We start from the raw sequence: 17,521 nt of genomic DNA, 5'->3' as shown, positions 1-17,521 counted from the left end.
AGACGCCATGACATAAAGTAATGGTGACTTTGTGTATTGTTTCTCTGAGCACGTGTCCAAACAATTAAGATACAGGACTTATAGTCACTACAATTGGTATTAGAACGCAGTTACAGCAAAAATATTCAATTACAATTAAAGAATACTTCATTCAAAGTCTTAATAAAGTATCGTCAGCAAAATATACCCATACTGTCATCAGTAAAAGTACTCGTTCTCTTTCAAAATATTATTTTATGCACGCCTTATTTTACATGTCTGCGGTTCACCTTATAGTATAGGAACTAATTCATAATTACAGGTAATGCGTTCCCATTAAATAAACAGCTACATTTAAATCCAAATAAAAATGTATTCATTATTTAGTTATAACTGCTTTGACTGACCTCTTCACAGCCTGTTGGTGCATTTATTCGGGACTTCTGTTGCGTATTAATACACATTTGGTGCTCAAGTGAGAATTTCTGGTGACAGTGAACTACAGCGTCCGTGTTCATTGTAATGCAGGCACATGTCACCCAGTGCAACTGTGTTGCTCATTCATGTGTTTTCAATGGTGTTCATGGCACTGAAGAAGGTGTGCAGGTGTGCACTGCCCAGCTGGGTGCACCTGGTCTGGGAAAGAAGGGATTAAAAGCTTATGTGCCTGCAGCACATTTATTAATGTCAATAATTTAGTTTTCATACTTGCTGATAACCAAACACTCTCCTGCCAGATCCCAACAGGAACCACTGAACTGAACTACCCAACAGTGTAACAGTATGAGTAGTTAAAACTAGCTCCATCTTGACCAGCTGGTCTATTACCTGTAATAAAATGCTACTTACTCATTGTTACCATCTAATAATGTCATGTATTACAAAATATCAGTCATTTGACACAAGTACTTGTACTAATTTTGATTCGATAGGTATATTTTGCAGATAATACTTAAATAGGATATTGAACTTGTACTTATTGTATTGGAGTATTTTCCCCATATTTTTACTGGAGGTAAAGATCTGAGTACTTGTCCCACCACTGTGAGGATTGTATGCTTTGGACTGAACCAAAAGTTATGAATAAATGGCCACATGGGGGCGCCATCTACATCACAAAATGAATCGGTTCTTTGATTTATGGCCCAACCCTCACATTTCATTAAAATGTTGTTGTTTCAGATATCCTGCTAACTAACAGACAAATACTTCAACACAACCACTTTAAGGCAGTAATATAAAAGAGAAAAGAAAACACGAAACACTGCGTTACTGGAAAATACATTTATTGTACTTGTGCAGTTGGTAACAAGTGATACTGTATCATGACATCGTGGTTACTTCTACCCTGTAACCTCACTGGAAGACTCCACACTGTTCATGTAGAGGTTCAGAATAGTAGAACACCTCCAATCTCCTGCTGAGACAAGCTTCTGGATTTGTTCCACATTCATTTAAACCACTGCACTGCACACACCAGAGCTCAGCACGAACTTTTAAAAGGCATCGACAGGCTGGCAACCAGGCATGAGCTTTTGGTTGCCGAAACTGAAAATATATTTAGTCACCATATATTTTGAGTAATTAAGCAGTTGTCCTGTACGTCACCTTAATAATGAAAAAGTGACATGAAAGAATAAAAGCTTTATAATAGAAACCGAACAAAAAAACTCTTCCGTCCAGCTCAAAGATGCCGAGACACTTCGCCTCCCAAGACTCCACTAGCTTCCTTTTTGTTTTTTCGTTCAGGTTCATCTGCTTTTTGGTTTGTCAGTTGAATCTTCTTGTGCGTTCGTGATGTTGACAGGTTAGTCCACCCCAAGAACAAACAGTTGCTTCCATATTGTCTCTAAAACAGATGCCTGTGCGCAGGCGAGTAAAAGCACGTGCAGCTTTGTCACATGCACCGATGCGACAAATATTAAACATGCACTTTTTCTGCTGTTTACTGTCCCTACCTTTGTTAAGAAAGTGGTTGCCACTGAGGCCTAAGAATTGGTTGCCAGTTTCTCCAAATGGTTGCCAAACCTGGCAACTGCTACTGTCGAGCCCTGCACATCAATCAACCTGATCACCAACATCCCAAAGTTTTTACTGTTAACTCGAGCTCACTGAGCCTGACAGGGTTCCCCCTGAAAGCCCAGAGGACAGAATGAAAGCGCTGAATCTTCATGCAGTTTAGCACAAAAAGTCTTCAACACGGTTATAAAGCAACACAGACTCCAGTCCTTGAAGCAAGAAGACAGCAAACACAAGAGAATAAACCTGGGAAAGGGACCCAGTTCATCTAAATAATGCGGCAAGACCGACCTTTGGAATGAATTGTTGTGCTTCATGTTAGGTGTCAAAGAGAATCATTTCATGAAGGTCTGTAACCGTATCAAAATATCAGACAATACAGCATGTCATATATCTGACAGTGGAAAACGCGACCACTAAAATACTTACTGAGCAGAGTTCTGTGTCAAATAAGGATTGTCATATTCATATTGTAACAGTTCATTGATAAAACACACCCTAGCAAAAATACAAAAGTAAACCTGTGCTGAGTAAAGCCATCACCACCACGACAGCTACAGATACCTCAATAACTACAGCTACAGATACCTCAATAACTACAGCTACAGATACCTCAATAACTACAGATACCTCAATAACTACAGCTACAGATACCTCAATAACTACAGATACCTCAATAACTACAGCTACAGATACCTCAATAACTACAGATACCTCAATAACTACAGCTACAGATACCTTAATAACTACAGATACCTCAATAACTACAGCTACAGATACCTTAATAACTACAGATACCTCAATAACTACAGCTACAGATACCTTAATAACTACAGATACCTCAATAACTACAGCTACAGATACCTCAATAACTATAGCTACAGATACCTCTATAACTACAGCTACAGATACCTCAATAACTACAGCTACAGATACCTCAATAACTACAGCTACAGATACCTCAATAACTACAGCTACAGATACCTCAATAACTACAGCTACAGATACCTCAATAACTACAGCTACAGATACCTCAATAACTATAGCTACAGATACCTCTATAACTACAGCTACAGATACCTCTATAACTACAGCTACAGATACCTCTATAACTACAGCTACAGATACCTCTATAACTACAGCTACAGATACCTCAATAACTACAGCTACAGATACCTCTATAACTACAGCTACAGATACCTCAATAACTACAGCTACAGATACCTCTATAACTACAGCTACAGATACCTCAATAACTACAGATACAGATACCTCTATAACTACAGCTACAGATACATCTATAACTACAGCTACAGATACCTCAATAACTACAGCTACAGATACCTCTATAACTACAGCTACAGATACCTCAATAACTACAGCTACAGATACCTCTATAACTACAGCTACAGATACCTCAATAACTACAGATACAGATACCTCAATAACTACAGATACCTCAATAACTACAGCTACAGATACCTCAATAACTACAGCTACAGATACCTTAATAACTACAGATACCTCAATAACTACAGCTACAGATACCTCAATAACTACAGATACCTCAATAACTACAGCTACAGATACCTTAATAACTACAGATACCTCAATAACTACAGCTACAGATACCTCAATAACTACAGCTACAGATACCTTAATAACTACAGATACCTCTATAACTACAGCTACAGATACCTCTATAACTACAGCTACAGATACCTCAATAACTACAGCTACAGATACCTCAATAACTACAGCTACAGATACCTCTATAACTACAGCTACAGATACCTCTATAACTACAGCTACAGATACCTCAATAACTACAGCTACAGATACCTCAATAACTACAGCTACAGATACCTCAATAACTACAGCTACAGATACCTCTATAACTACAGCTACAGATACCTCAATAACTACAGATACAGATACCTCAATAACTACAGATACCTCAATAACTACAGCTACAGATACCTCAATAACTACAGATACAGATACCTCAATAACTACAGATACCTCAATAACTACAGCTACAGATACCTCAATAACTACAGCTACAGATACCTTAATAACTACAGATACCTCAATAACTACAGCTACAGATACCTCAATAACTACAGATACCTCAATAACTACAGCTACAGATACCTTAATAACTACAGATACCTCAATAACTACAGCTACAGATACCTCAATAACTACAGCTACAGATACCTTAATAACTACAGATACCTCAATAACTACAGCTACAGATACCTCAATAACTACAGCTACAGATACCTCAATAACTACAGATACCTCAATAACTACAGATAACTCAACTTAACTACAGAAGTCTTCTCCCCCAGCACTTACTGGACTTCCATTGGTCTACCACAAACTAACATTACTTTTAATAGTCGTACATAATTGGTGTATCCAAAATCTAATAATACTCTGGAGGAATAAAATGGACAATACAGATTCCCAACACTTTACATTTAAAAACCCACTTGTACAAACCTGCTTAAAGTGTAAAGAATAACAGAAAAGGAAGAGAGCGAGAGAGAGAGAGAGAGATGCTTTGCTGCAGTCGTGCACAGACTGCTTCAGTGTTAAAGGAAATGAACATCACCCTCCAGTGTGTTACCTGTCCTTTTTTAATTCTGTCTCTGTGCTGTCCGTGAAGCGCAATGTGACCTAACAGGATGCGAGTCCATCGCAGTGATAGAGCGGCGGCTCCCCACATCATGTGGCCGCTAATACAGAGTTTTGACGCTGCCCGTGTGAACAGGTGCATCAAGGCAGAGCTGCTGTGTGCTTTCATGCATCTGTCGCCTCACAGAGTCTGTCACTTTAAAACTGGCTGGTCTTTTCTGGGCGGATGAAACCCTCTTGGTCTTTTCCCGCCGCACCCGTACCGGCCCGCTTCTCCCCGCCGGTCTTGCTGTGGTCCCGGGTGCTGCTGCCGTTGACGAGACCCTGGAGTGTGCGCTGGCGCTCCTCACTGTGCCACATGCCGTAGCCGAAGTAGATCACGAAACCTGAAGAGGAAAAATACGTTGGAAAAGACATGAGATACCAAAAAAACTAAAGTTGAGATCTGTTTGCTAAATACGAAGCTACATCTTAGCTTAGCTTAGCTTGTACGAACGACAAAATCCGTCCACCAGCACCTCTGAAGCTCATTAACGAACACGATCAAAAAACAAGTGTGAGTGATTATGTGCTGAACTATTTCTCAACGAGGAGCAGTGGCTTCTTGAAGTTTCCAACGGTTCCAACGGTTGATGACAAGACGCCAGGAGGTCACTGCTCCCGGTAGAGACAGAGTACCTTTAGACAGAGCCGGGCTAGCGGTCCTTATGCTAAGCTAAGCTAACAGTAGCAGCTCTAGCTTCATGTTTAACATACACGTGAGAGTGGTATTGAGCTTCTCACCTAACTCCTGACCAAAAAGCATATTTCCAAAAATGTCTATTACTCCTTTAAATGTCCACAACTCACCCACGGCCATCCACACGGAGAAACGTATCCAGGTGTCTCCACTCAGCTGAACCATGAGGTAAATATTCACAAATATGCTCAGAATGGGCAGAAAAGGCAGAAGGGGAACCTGTGACGGAGAACAAGCAAAGATAAATCTACCATCAATGTATATGTATTGGATCGGCCACATCCCATGAGGCGAGACTCTGTATGAAACCGGCGCACTTATTGAGCTGCCACGCACCATGAAGGAGACCTTCGTGCTGGTCTGAGGCTGCCTGCAGACCATGAAGACGCAGCCACTGAAGATGAGGAGGCACACGGTCAGGAGCGCCAGGATCCACACTTCCATGCCCAGGATGGAGTAGATGTGGTACGTTGTGAGGTAACTGACCACGCACACTACCAGCACTGTGGTTTGAAAACACACACACACACACTTAATTCTGACGTCTTTTGCCACATCATTAAAAAAGAAAAGCCCGGCCTGCTCACCGAGTACACAGACGGTCATGTTGACCACACTGGAGGAATGCTCGGAGGGTGAGGCGGGAGGGTGCAGGACAGCCTGCAGGGTGGAGCTGCCGCCGTTGAGCATGTTCAGGTGGGACTCGGACTCCGTCAGGTCAGACTCCCCCGCCTCAGAGGACAGGTAGTCCCTCTCGCCGGTGCCTGCCCGCTGCACGAGGGCTCCATCTGGCTGGTACCTGGACGACAGCGGAGTCAGAGATTAAAGGTCACGAGTCTGCATTGTGGAAAGATGTTCGATGCACTACCTGTTTACATACAGCCTCCTTCAATGAAGCAGCTACAAAACACTTTCATTGTGGATTATGTGTTTGGTTTTACTTTACAACTGAGGCCTATAAATCCAGTTTGAACCGGTGAACGGACACTGTGTCCGTGTTAGTGCTGCTGTGGTGGTGAGTCACCTCGGTGCAACCAGCAGAGGTGTACAACGTGTCCAGAGTTTAACAGTACAGCCTGAGGAAACGCCTTCATTCACTCAAGCAGCCACAGTCACACAATGGGAGCATTCACAGTTCTTACATCACCAGAGTGATGCAACAGCGTGAGGCGTTTGTAATCGTACCTGTGGGTTTTTAGAAGAGCTAAAAGGGACGCTGTTTCACAATGTTGCACAAATAACTCTTCTTGGTTATTTAAAAATGTACCCACCTGAGAATCAGCACACACATGGCAACCAGTGAGTAGGCCAGCAGGGTCCCAATGGACATCATGTCAACCAGCGCTTTGAGGTCAAACAGGAAAGCCATGATGGCTACAGCAGGTAAAAACAAAAAATCACAAATTACATGAAAACATTTATACCCACAACATTCCTGCAATTATAATTTGAAAAGCTGTTTTCTTCAGATACACATGAACAGATGAAAATTAAACTTCATGCAGACATGTTTTCACAATAAAACGAAATGAAATGATTCCCCCGGGCTGGCAGCTGCAATCATCTCCACGCCGAGTGTCGTTTGATGTGAGATACACTGTGGTGCTCCCCCTCTTGTATCTCAGCACCAGACTCCGGCGTGGAGCTGATCTCAGCAGCGCAGTACAAACACAGAGCGGCGGTATGTCCGCTGCCCCCCCCCCCCCCAGTGGCATTATGTTAAAGCAAAAATAACAAAGAAAGCTCCCCGCCCAGGTCTACCAGCCCTGTACATGGCCGGTGTGCTGGGGTCCTTCCCAGGGTTCACGTCTGCCGGCCAACCAACTTAAAGGTCATCGCCCCAACACCTGAGCACCTTACCGCAAGCTTTAGAAGTAGACCTTTATAATAATGTATGAGCACACCAATCCCCAAAGGTCGACTGTGAGTATTTATTTTCATTATCATTAAAAGTCATTTTACTTGGCTTCATAGCTCATTTAAAAGCAGGCTGAAAATAAGTATTTCATTGTCGTCTCAGGTTGAATGTTTCATCCCTATTTCATTGTGTGGTCAGAGTTGTACTCTTTTGCAACTGTAACCACGCCCACCTGTGATGTCACGATGTACTGACACACCCTGGAGCACACTTCCTTTTGTTTGCGGTCTCTGTGCTAAGCTAAGCTAAGCTAACCGCCCACGTTGTTTAATCTTGTACGAAAATAATGCAGAAGCGGTGTTTTCATTGACATATTTTTCATGTGCATGTTGAATCAATGCATCAGAAAAGGAGTATGTAAACGGCAAAAAAAACAAAGACTTCCTCAATTGCATTATGGAACAACCTTTGCTGTGAATATTATAACGCAGCGAACATTGAACTCGGCAAAATCCCGAAGACCTTTCTCCATTTTTCTCGAGATGGGCGAGATGGCTTGTTTCGTTTCTGGTGCTCTGTTTACTGGCTGATGACATACTTGCATAGCTTATACCACCAGCTGACTAATCTATGATGTAACAACGTTGACGGAAATGCGCCTAATTTTCAAAAGTTTGCTTAAAATTAGCTTGACAACTGATTGGAAACTATATATACTACACATATTTTTGACACTATCGTGTTTTTACTGGGGGTTATGTGTCGGATTATTTCCTGGCCTGGAGCAGTGACTTCCTGGAGTCGTGGACAAAAATAATTTGCATTAATTTTCAGCCTTACTGAAGTGTGTAATGTTTCCTCACATGCTTTTGGAAACACCATCACCAAGTTTAAACATGCAGTCACCACCACCACGTGCATTGATAAAACCCCCAAACAAGTCCACGATACAACCCCACCACAGGCGAGTCCTCGTCCCGGGAGCTTACCCGCAGTGGTACCTGCCGCCATGGTGGCAGCCACAGGAGACTGGCGCTTACTCACTTTGGACATAAATTTGAACAGAATACCATCTCGTGCCATGGCAAAGAGAATGCGCGGCAGAGGGAACATGGAGCCCAACAGGCTAGGGAGAAGAGGGTTCATGGTTAAGTTGAGGGCATTCTGGGAAAGAAAACATGACACCGGCACAAATGTGAAAGAACAACATGTGTGTGTGGAGGGAGAACCTCCTAAAACTGGACTGAAACAAGAGAGTGTTGAAGTGCGGGTAAGTTTCCGGAAAATAAAAAAGAGCCAAATGATTATCTGCGTCTTTGTCTGTCTTTCACATTTGATTGGTGGAGAAAGATTAGCAGGAGTGATCTCCACTCGACTCTCCCCGGCTCTCACCTGCTACTACACCGGATGTCATAGTGGCAATAAGTGGGGTCTTCGTCTTTGGATTGATTCGGGCTAAGACTTTGAAAAGCACCCCGTCCTGTGCCATAGCATAGATTACACGAGGCATGGGGAAAATGGAGCCCAGCAGACTGCATGAGACAGCAGAGACATGCAAGACCAACACGTTAGTCAAAAGCCCCAAACACAGAGAAACACACACATTTACACCAACAATCACATCATCAAAGCCTCATAGCATGCTTAAAGGGACAGTTCACTGCAAAATCAAAGAGAGACGTCCACTTTATCTCCAATATAATGGGACTGCTTGGGGATTTGATTTTGGGGTGAGCTGTACCTTTTTAAAGTAAACGAGTGTCTTTCTTTCCTGTTGGCACATTTCCGTTGAGTTTTGAGAGCTGGTTTAGGAGTTGAACTTTAAGGGATTTTATGTGCCCTTGAGGCAGTTCAAACATATGAACGCACCAAAATATGTGTCAAAGGGTTTTTCGCAATCGGGGAAAACAACTGTCAAAGGGGCGGACCCCCAAAGCAACCGCCCGAACACCAATTACAGGCACTGACATAGAACTGATACAGAAACCCCTCAGGGAAGAAAGACAGAATGAAGTCACACCACTATATTGTTGAGACAAACCTGCCCACCTCTTTTAAGATATTCTAATTGTAAATAATATATTACAAAAACAGGTAGCTGTCTGAAAACAGAGAGAATTAATCACTGCACCCACTGTGTCCCATTGAGCGTCAGGAATCAATCCGATCACAAGACAGGTAGACAGAGACGTGTGGTCAGAGCTTTTGACCACTTCTCCTTCACCATTATCACCCATGTATAGCATGCACATCAATCAGAACTCAAAGTCGTATTATAAATACAAATCGGAATGCTTTTGTCTGCCGTGGGTATTGACAGTGTGTCCTCAACTTATTTTTACGAAAGCAGATCCAGTGCTTACCTGGTGGAGAGGGCACACAGTGACCCTGCAGCGACCACGTATTTGGCAGGGCTCCAGCCCACGTATTCAAAGGCCATGGGCAGAGGGCTCTTCTCGTCCAGCAGGTAGTAGGGCATCATCAGCGTGAGCGCGGCGGACACGCCAAAGTACGCCAGGAAACACACGGTCAGTGACACCACGATGCCGATGGGAATGGCTTTCTGGGGGTTCCTTACCTCCTCGCCTGTCACGCACAGACACACCGACGTGTTTGCATTTGGCTTTGACGGGATTGCGCTAAATAACAACCGATCGATGGCTCACCTGTGGTGGCAATGCAGTCGAAGCCAACAAAAGCGTAAAAGCAGGTGGCAGCTCCAGCCAAGGTCCCACTGAAGCCGAAGGGCATGAACCCTCCGACTCCATAATCGCTGGTCACGTTGGCAGTCACCGACAAGTTCCTGAAACATATTGACTGTCATTTCACAGCAACAACTGGACTAGAAATGTCCAGTTGCCGTCATGAAACAACAAACCAGGCTGACCATGAAAGGCCACGAATGCAAAGCTGTTTAGAGAACAGCTTTGCATTCCTGGCCTTTTTACCAATCATAACTGTGATGGTTATATGGATGCACTACCTTGCAACTATGGTGACATTTATAAGGGATTCTTCAGTTATCTTCCAGTTGGCCGTGTCTCCTTTGACGAAGCCGGAGATGATGACGAACAAGAGTACGAGCACGTTGACTGAAGTGAAGACTTTGTTGACCCAGGCCGACTCCTTCACGCCAAACGACAGGAGTCCTTGGATGAGCAAAAAGGAGGATCACGGCTAGTTATTCCTCGTTATTGTGAGGGGTACGTGTGCATGTCAGTACCACATTTCACAGCGATCGAATAACTGCACATGTTAAAGAAGTTTCAGTTATTTTAAGTGTTGCATATATGAGAGCAAATTTGGCGGAACGCTGCGAAATAAATACATTCTTGAAAGAATTTGTTAAAAATGTAGCTGATCCTGTTTTCATCTGGTTTTGATGAATAGATATTGCATCCGGTCTACACATCTGTGGTTCTTAAAAACAACCAAACACTTGCGGGTCGCACTGACTTAACACAATCATTGCACTGGCAGGCCAATGGATGAAACATACTTTATGATAAGGTTTCCCGTTTTAGCCTGAGGGTCATGTCCACTTCAAATCCCAGGACTGTCATGAATCTGACCACGGGAAATTAATTTGGAGTACTCTGCAAGTCGTCAACAGCTACTGACAGCAACACATCCTCGGCTGCTACAGTGGAGCTTGTCGGTGACCTGAGGTTGTAAAGAAACTGTCGTTGTGGGCAGTTCCCAGATGTGATTGTGTGTGACTGTGGGAAAGAGAAGCGGGGTGCTGCTGAGGACTAGCAGGAGACTCAGGGAGTTTCTAAAACCGAAAGGGAGTATGTGGTCTCCCAGTGGACTCACATTGCCTATTAGGCACTTATCACATATGTCGTGCCATCTCTTTATGCCAGCTGTGGCTCATGAAAGATGGCATGAGTTATCTGTTCTTTCTCACCAGCCCCTGATGCAACATATGGATTTTATGATTTCCAGCCTTTATTTGCTGCCTTACCAGAAAGCAGCAGTATCAGGCACACGGCAAAGAAGTCAGGGTACTGAGCCAGACCGGGAGAGTTCATGCTGAAGTAGGTCTTACAGAACACCTCTATGTGCCCTCCTATCATTTCATCAAATGTGCCACTCCAAGCCCTGGCGACTGAGGAGGTACCTGTGAGAAAGCGGAAAAAAACAGAAACGAATCAGCATCTTTTCTGAACAACACGTGATTAAAAGACAGTCACTAACTCACCTATCACGTAGGAGAGAATGAGGTTCCAACCGGTGATGAAGGCCCAGATCTCTCCGACGGTCACGTAGCTATAAAGGTAAGCAGAGCCGGTCTTGGGGACGCGCGCGCCAAACTCAGCGTAGCACAGGCCGGCCATGACGGAGGCCAGGGCAGCGATTAAGAAGGAGATGACTATGCTGGGGCCTGAGTCTCCCTTGGCCACCTCGCCGGCCAGGACGTAGACGCCGGCGCCAAGAGTGCTGCCAACTCCCAGGGCGATGAGGTCGACGGTTCCCAGGCAGCGGCACAGCTTCGAGTCCTCCAGGCTGTTCATGTCGACCACTTTCCTGCGCACCAGGGAGCGGCTGAATGACAGGACCTGCTCCAACATGTTGGCACCTGCTGACCGTGGGGGGGGGGAGAGATTCAAAGTGAAAATACCTGTGTAGCCTCTGTCTGAGAGACATTTTACTTCTAGCCAGGCCACAAACGTAAATGAGTATTTAATGCAATTCATGCTGTGCAGTATATGTTGCATAGTTTAATTGGGTGAGCCAAAATGTGCATGTGGGTGAGTACGTGTGCACGCAGCACGAAGGCCTCGACGGCGACACACATAGAGAAGATGATTTGATCTCACCCGATCACTATTCTTTATCTCAGCATCAATATTTGATTTGTGAAAGCAAAGGTCAGGTCTGGGAGCAGTTTGCACTTCAGCCACTTTCGCCTTTGAGCGGCACTGACAGCTTGTTCTCTTGACACGAATGCTGAAGAGTACGTTGGATAACATGTGAGGATGACACAAGGGTGGGATGGGGACTGCTGAGAGTGACAGTTAGCCTTGAGAGCAGAGGTCTTCAACAGGGGGTCCGCGACCCCTAGGGGGTCCGCGGATGTTCTGCAGGAGGGTCGTGAAATTTCTGGTTGATTAGACAATTTTTCATATTATTTTTTGCATTTACAAAAAAACATGAATCTGACCGTTCTTTTAATAGTTCAGTATTGTATGCAGGATAACAGCTATCTTTCTGCATGGCAGTGGCACTAATAGCCCATCACTCATTTTTCGTTTCAACATTTATGTTTAAAATAAAAACATCAGTTTGAATAGCTTGTATGCATGATTATCATGCAATTGACAGACAATGTTGATATCGGCATTGGTATCAGCTGACAAGGTCTGTTTATGAATGGCAGCGGCACGGCCTCCCTACTCACTGTACCTTGCACATGTTTAAAATAAAAACATGAATATATGAACCTGTGTATTATTTGAAAAGCTTAGTATTGAATGCACAATAAAGAGGTATGTTTATACATGGCACGAGGCCCAGTTTAATATCAAACACAATTTTATACAATATATATAGTCGGGGTCCCTGCTCCATCTCTCTGTCAGTTTGGGGGTCCTTGGCCTGAAAAACGTTGAAGGCCGCTGTATTAGAGTATGACGTGCATGATAGGAACGCTGCCAAGAGTTGTGAAGTTCGTACAGTAAGTGACCCATTAAAATCCATTGTTTGGGATTATGGCGCAGATCTAAGCACTCAAAGAGCTGCCGTAAGGAGACCGTGAATGCACCACGAGACATTCAATGTCTGTCGTTACTAATTACACGGAAAAAAAGGACAAAAAGGACGAACTGCAAAGTTGCCTTTGTTTTTCATTGTCTATTATTTAAACATGTCTCTTTTCATCAGCATGATTATTGGGGATCCTGCCGAACATATGTGCATGAATCCAAAATGCCCTCCAAACAATAGTTTCTAGTTTGCTTTTGAAGATTAAGCTTCTGCTTTGAACCAAAACTTTGATTATCTTGACTGTGAATTAACACTGACGACCATCCAAATATGCTTTGATCTCCATTTAAGTGTGGAGGAAAATGAGTTTGGAATGTGACAGCTCATTAACATTACAATGTGGGCCGTACAGCAGCATCTCCAAGGATACAGTGAAAGAAAAAGTGAAGATTGCAAAGACCAAAATCAGATTTAAGCACGTGAAAATCAAGTTTTGAAAACTTACAAAACAAATTGAGGTAATTTAGGTAAGATATCACCTGCACTATATTCCATGCATGTCATGTGTTTTCACATTGCACAGTGACCTCAACATAATGGTGTTGAATTTCTATGCAAATATTGCCAGTTTACAAACAACTCCCAGCTTCTGCAGAAGTATGACTGTTAAAACCCAACACTGTATTTCATTAGAGACATGCACCTACCTTGTCAGACTGACACTGTGTGGATGTGTGATTGAGGTTTAGACACAGAGAAAAAAAGGCTGTCAGTGCATGTCTTCCAGTGCAGGTAAATGTCAAATTAGATCCACTGCTCCTGTGAACTGCTGCCTCTCAAAAACTATGCTGTCGCGCTGCTCTCAACACTTATTCATATGCTGGCATGCACACTGAGCAGAGCAGTTCTTTCTGTCCACAGTGTTTCTTCACACACTGTGCCCTCGCCTTGCCTCTATGCTCCAGCCTCCAGTCCCACCGCTGCCAGTGGAGTGACGTCCCCTGAGCAGGGGAGGCAAGAGGGGAGGAGGGGGCCCCGGGGAATGATTAGGGTGGGAGGGGTGTTCCACCTCCATGCTTGAGGTTTTGGGGGAGTAAAACTCTGTGAGCTCTCGCCGTGAGATCACACACACAGCGGGATGGATAAGAGCAAGGCAGGACTCTTGATGGTAGTATTTGTAATTTGTAATGCACATATAGAAATATAGACACATATAGATATGGCTGCTGATTAGGCAACTGGCATTGACAAACATTGAGGCAGACACTTGTGTTTACCCAGTGCAGTCCACAGTAGTGCTGCTAAAAGCATGAGTGCTGATTGGTCAATGAAGGGTGGACGAGCTACAGCACCTGGGAGGGGGGGGGGGGTTAAGTCCTCCTAATGGAAGACAGGTATTGCTCAATGTTCCCTGAGCTATTGGACCCATGGACATGACAAACTCAACAACGCACAGCTCACTATGGTACACCACCAAGAGCCTGGCATCTCCACGGCAACTTCAGTTGAGCTCTTGGGGGAATTTTTTTTTTTTTTTTTAAAGGCACATTTTTCCATCAAACACTGCCTGCGAATTATAACTAAGGTTGAGTTTGCAGTGGTGATAATTTCTGCCAAGACCAGCTCAAACCAGCTCAAGACCTCAGTGGGAAGGTGGCAGCTGGCAGCTAGAAACAGTGCAATCTGGCATGCCAACAGCCAACTCTCCCTGAGTTTGTCCATCCAGCCAAAGCAGTCAAATATCACGGCCCAGCGCCCACCAAACCTTGGCTGCAGGGTTGATTATCTGACCTGCATGCTGATGGGAAAGCCAATGTTTTCCTTAGTGGTGGGCAGGCTGGAGACACTACTGTTAATACTGGCTGTTTGTCTTGAACACACCCACCCACATGTATCTGCTGTAAGACATGTTCCTAAACACATTTATCACATTTAACACAAATACAGCCAAAAAGCTGCACTGACATTCGATAGCACCACAGAAAACGCTTGCTTTTGGAGTGAGCGTTTTCTACATGCAGCTGGACACTGTAACCATGGAAGGGATGGAAAGGAGTTCACTGGCTCGCCGTGTCTCGTTGTTGACACGCGCTAATTCTGTGAAGCCAATTGAATGCACTTGCCCTCCGATGGCTGAGTGACCCAGCTTCAAAAACGTCGCTATGGTCAACAGATTGAGTGGTGTTTGCCTTGTGCACTGTTCGCTCCAGTTAACACTGGTGTCGCCAGGAAATGTGAGAGTGAACAATTACTGATAAGGCAGCCGACAGCCATGAGAAGAGGCAAAGACAGTGAGAGGGACCTCCAGACTGAAAACTGCATCTTTGGCGCAGAGAGATACTCGGACTTTGATTTGACAAGAATGTATCGAGTTGATGTGGATGTACCAAAGTCAAATAAAAGACAGGAGCGCAGAAAACACAGGTTTCAGTGCAGCTCACTGGAAAAATATGTAAAATCAAAAAATAGGTTTGACATTTGTTTAGGAGGCCAGTATTAGCCATGGTTTACAAGTTAAATCTAATAGAATGGCACAAAGTCTCTTCATATTGCATTTTAAGAACAGTCTGGGGATGAAGCCTGAATACATGACCCGTCCTTAGTTTGACATAATACTCTTTTTATTTGGTAGGAAGGTGGAGTGTTATCTATGGATGTATTCACCCTCACTGGAGACTAACGCTCTCTGCTAAAAGTCATTTCCTGTCTCTATCTAGGTCAGTGTACAAGCCTCGTACATACAGCACTTGCAGTTTTTCATGTAGTGGAACAAAAAAATTAAAAACTACATTTGATCAAATTCAAATGTAATACAAATACCTTCAATGATTTAGAAAGCTACGCTTGTCAAAGGTTTGGATGTGAGTCAAGGCACAATCTCAGAGAAGTATAAAGTATTGTATTATTGAATGCCATCAATCTTTTGCTTTGAGACATTTGGCTACAATAAGAGATTCCGTTGAATATGAGCTGCGATGTCCATGTCTGGCTTTACTCCAAGTCCCTCGGGAAACACTGACTTCCAAATATGAATTCCACAGTGACAAGGAACGTGCCTGAAAGTAAAACTGGGGGATTTCACAAGTTTACAGCCCTCAATAAATATTTAGTTTCAAACCATCCCCCTGCACTATCCTTATCATTTCATATCTTGGTTCGGCTTCTTATATCAGGCGATTACACCTACTTGACATGTACCAGTCATAAAACAGACACCAACCATGAAAGAATTGGAAATCAGTTCAGTCGTCTGGGCTGGATTGTCTCAATTAGTAGAATGCACATAATATGATTGCTGAGTTATCTGATCCGTGTGATGTTATCAGAACTGAATTGTTTTTTTTATAATAATTGGACAATCAAGCTTTTTTTGGTTCCTCATACATGAATGCAGCGCAGAATGAGTGGGTGAGCAGCAAGGCCGCGAGGCGTCAGTAAGTCAATCACTTCTGCTTAGTTTAACTAACTACTTGTATTGTTTTTCTTCTGCCTACTGTCCTGCAACAGATGGCTCCTCTTCTCACTGGTGTGCAAAATACTGCTGAATATAAAAATACATTTGAAATGTGGTACGACTTGCCAAAACAACCAAAGACGCCAGGAGAACTTGATAAACTCAAATATATTCTTAAAATAGCTTCACACTTTGTTTAACAGTGTGACAATCACTTATTTAATGCTCAGTGCCAACATGTACAACACTGTATCTCATAACAGTAGCCTTTAAATAACATTTTAAAGTGCCTACTTTGTGACACCCCCGTCAACATTTAGTGCTGGTTGCACAAATTATATCCTTCTCAGACTAGTGTAGAGCAAATAAAGAACACAGAGAGACTCATTTTAAGCCAGCTACACTACTTTCTCAAAACTAAGAGCTGTGTCTCTGAATGTCTCCTGCCGACAGCTTACAAGAAATGTTGTTGCGGGAAAGCGTTTAAGATGATTTATTTTTGCCTTTATTGTACAGTGAGAGGGACGGATGACATGCAATAAAGATCCCCAGCTGGAATCTAACCGGCGAGTGTTGCAACTGTAGAATGCGCTGACCAGTCAGATACCATAGTGCTCCAGAACGGAATTTTAACAGTAAAATGTAATTGTATTAATGTCTTCCAGAAACAAAGTTTTCACTGTACTGAAAAAACAGGGCATGAGCAGCTTTCATTTTTTTCGGATTGGTCAGCCATGTTACTGTGAACAGACAGGGTACACTGATGCATAGCATTTCACGGATTCACCTGGCATCACAGGTGTAAATTGTCCTTTCTGTATGCTATGAGCATGTTTTCCTGAACAATGCTAATGTCACCATCATTAGGTTAGCTTATTATCAATAAACCACTACATTAAACACATTTTATATATTATTATTAACTTTAGTTAAGGTGTGCAGTATGAAGCGTTTGTCTTAAATGACTTGAGGTCAGTAAATGTCTTGAATTGACTTATTTTTAGAAAACACTTGAGTTACATAACCATTAACTCTGGTCAGCAGCGGCCTTAAACGCCCTTTGACATTTTGCACAGGCCACAGCCTAACCCGGGCGGGCTTTAGGACCCAGCGGCGCAGC

General features: G+C 43.4%; 1 protein-coding gene across 1 annotated transcript; it reads right to left on the bottom strand.

The window, feature by feature from the left end:
- Positions 1-4,446: 4,446 nt before the first annotated feature.
- On the bottom strand, positions 4,447-13,817 carry slc7a2 (solute carrier family 7 member 2). The gene is made up of 12 exons (XM_079268348.1): positions 13,655-13,817; positions 11,443-11,820; positions 11,206-11,361; positions 10,222-10,387; positions 9,905-10,041; positions 9,602-9,824; positions 8,228-8,364; positions 6,652-6,754; positions 5,968-6,179; positions 5,717-5,883; positions 5,491-5,599; positions 4,447-5,027 (listed from the first exon to the last, which is right to left on the bottom strand). The coding sequence occupies exons 2-12, from the start codon at positions 11,810-11,812 to the stop codon at positions 4,840-4,842; spliced, it is 1,968 nt and encodes a 655-aa protein (XP_079124474.1). The 5' UTR covers positions 11,813-11,820; positions 13,655-13,817; the 3' UTR covers positions 4,447-4,839.
- Positions 13,818-17,521: the final 3,704 nt, after the last annotated feature.

This window comes from Melanostigma gelatinosum, assembly GCF_949748355.1.
Source record: "Melanostigma gelatinosum genome assembly, chromosome: 5".
Classification (NCBI taxonomy): Eukaryota; Metazoa; Chordata; class Actinopteri; order Perciformes; family Zoarcidae; genus Melanostigma; species Melanostigma gelatinosum.
The sequence above is the reverse complement of the archived record's forward strand: the minus strand, read 5'-3'. Positions and strand labels throughout refer to the sequence as shown.

Excerpts from the sequence above, each read along its gene's own strand:
- slc7a2 (XM_079268348.1), bottom strand. The coding sequence starts at position 11,812 with ATGTTGGAGCAGGTCCTGTCATTCAGCCGCTCCCTGGTGCGCAGGAAA. Across the intron at positions 6,755-8,227 it reads GGCGGCAGGTACCACTGCGG|CCATCATGGCTTTCCTGTTT; the intron begins GTAAGCTCCCGG and ends TACCTGCTGTAG. Across the intron at positions 5,600-5,716 it reads GCACGAAGGTCTCCTTCATG|GTTCCCCTTCTGCCTTTTCT; the intron begins GTGCGTGGCAGC and ends TCTCCGTCACAG.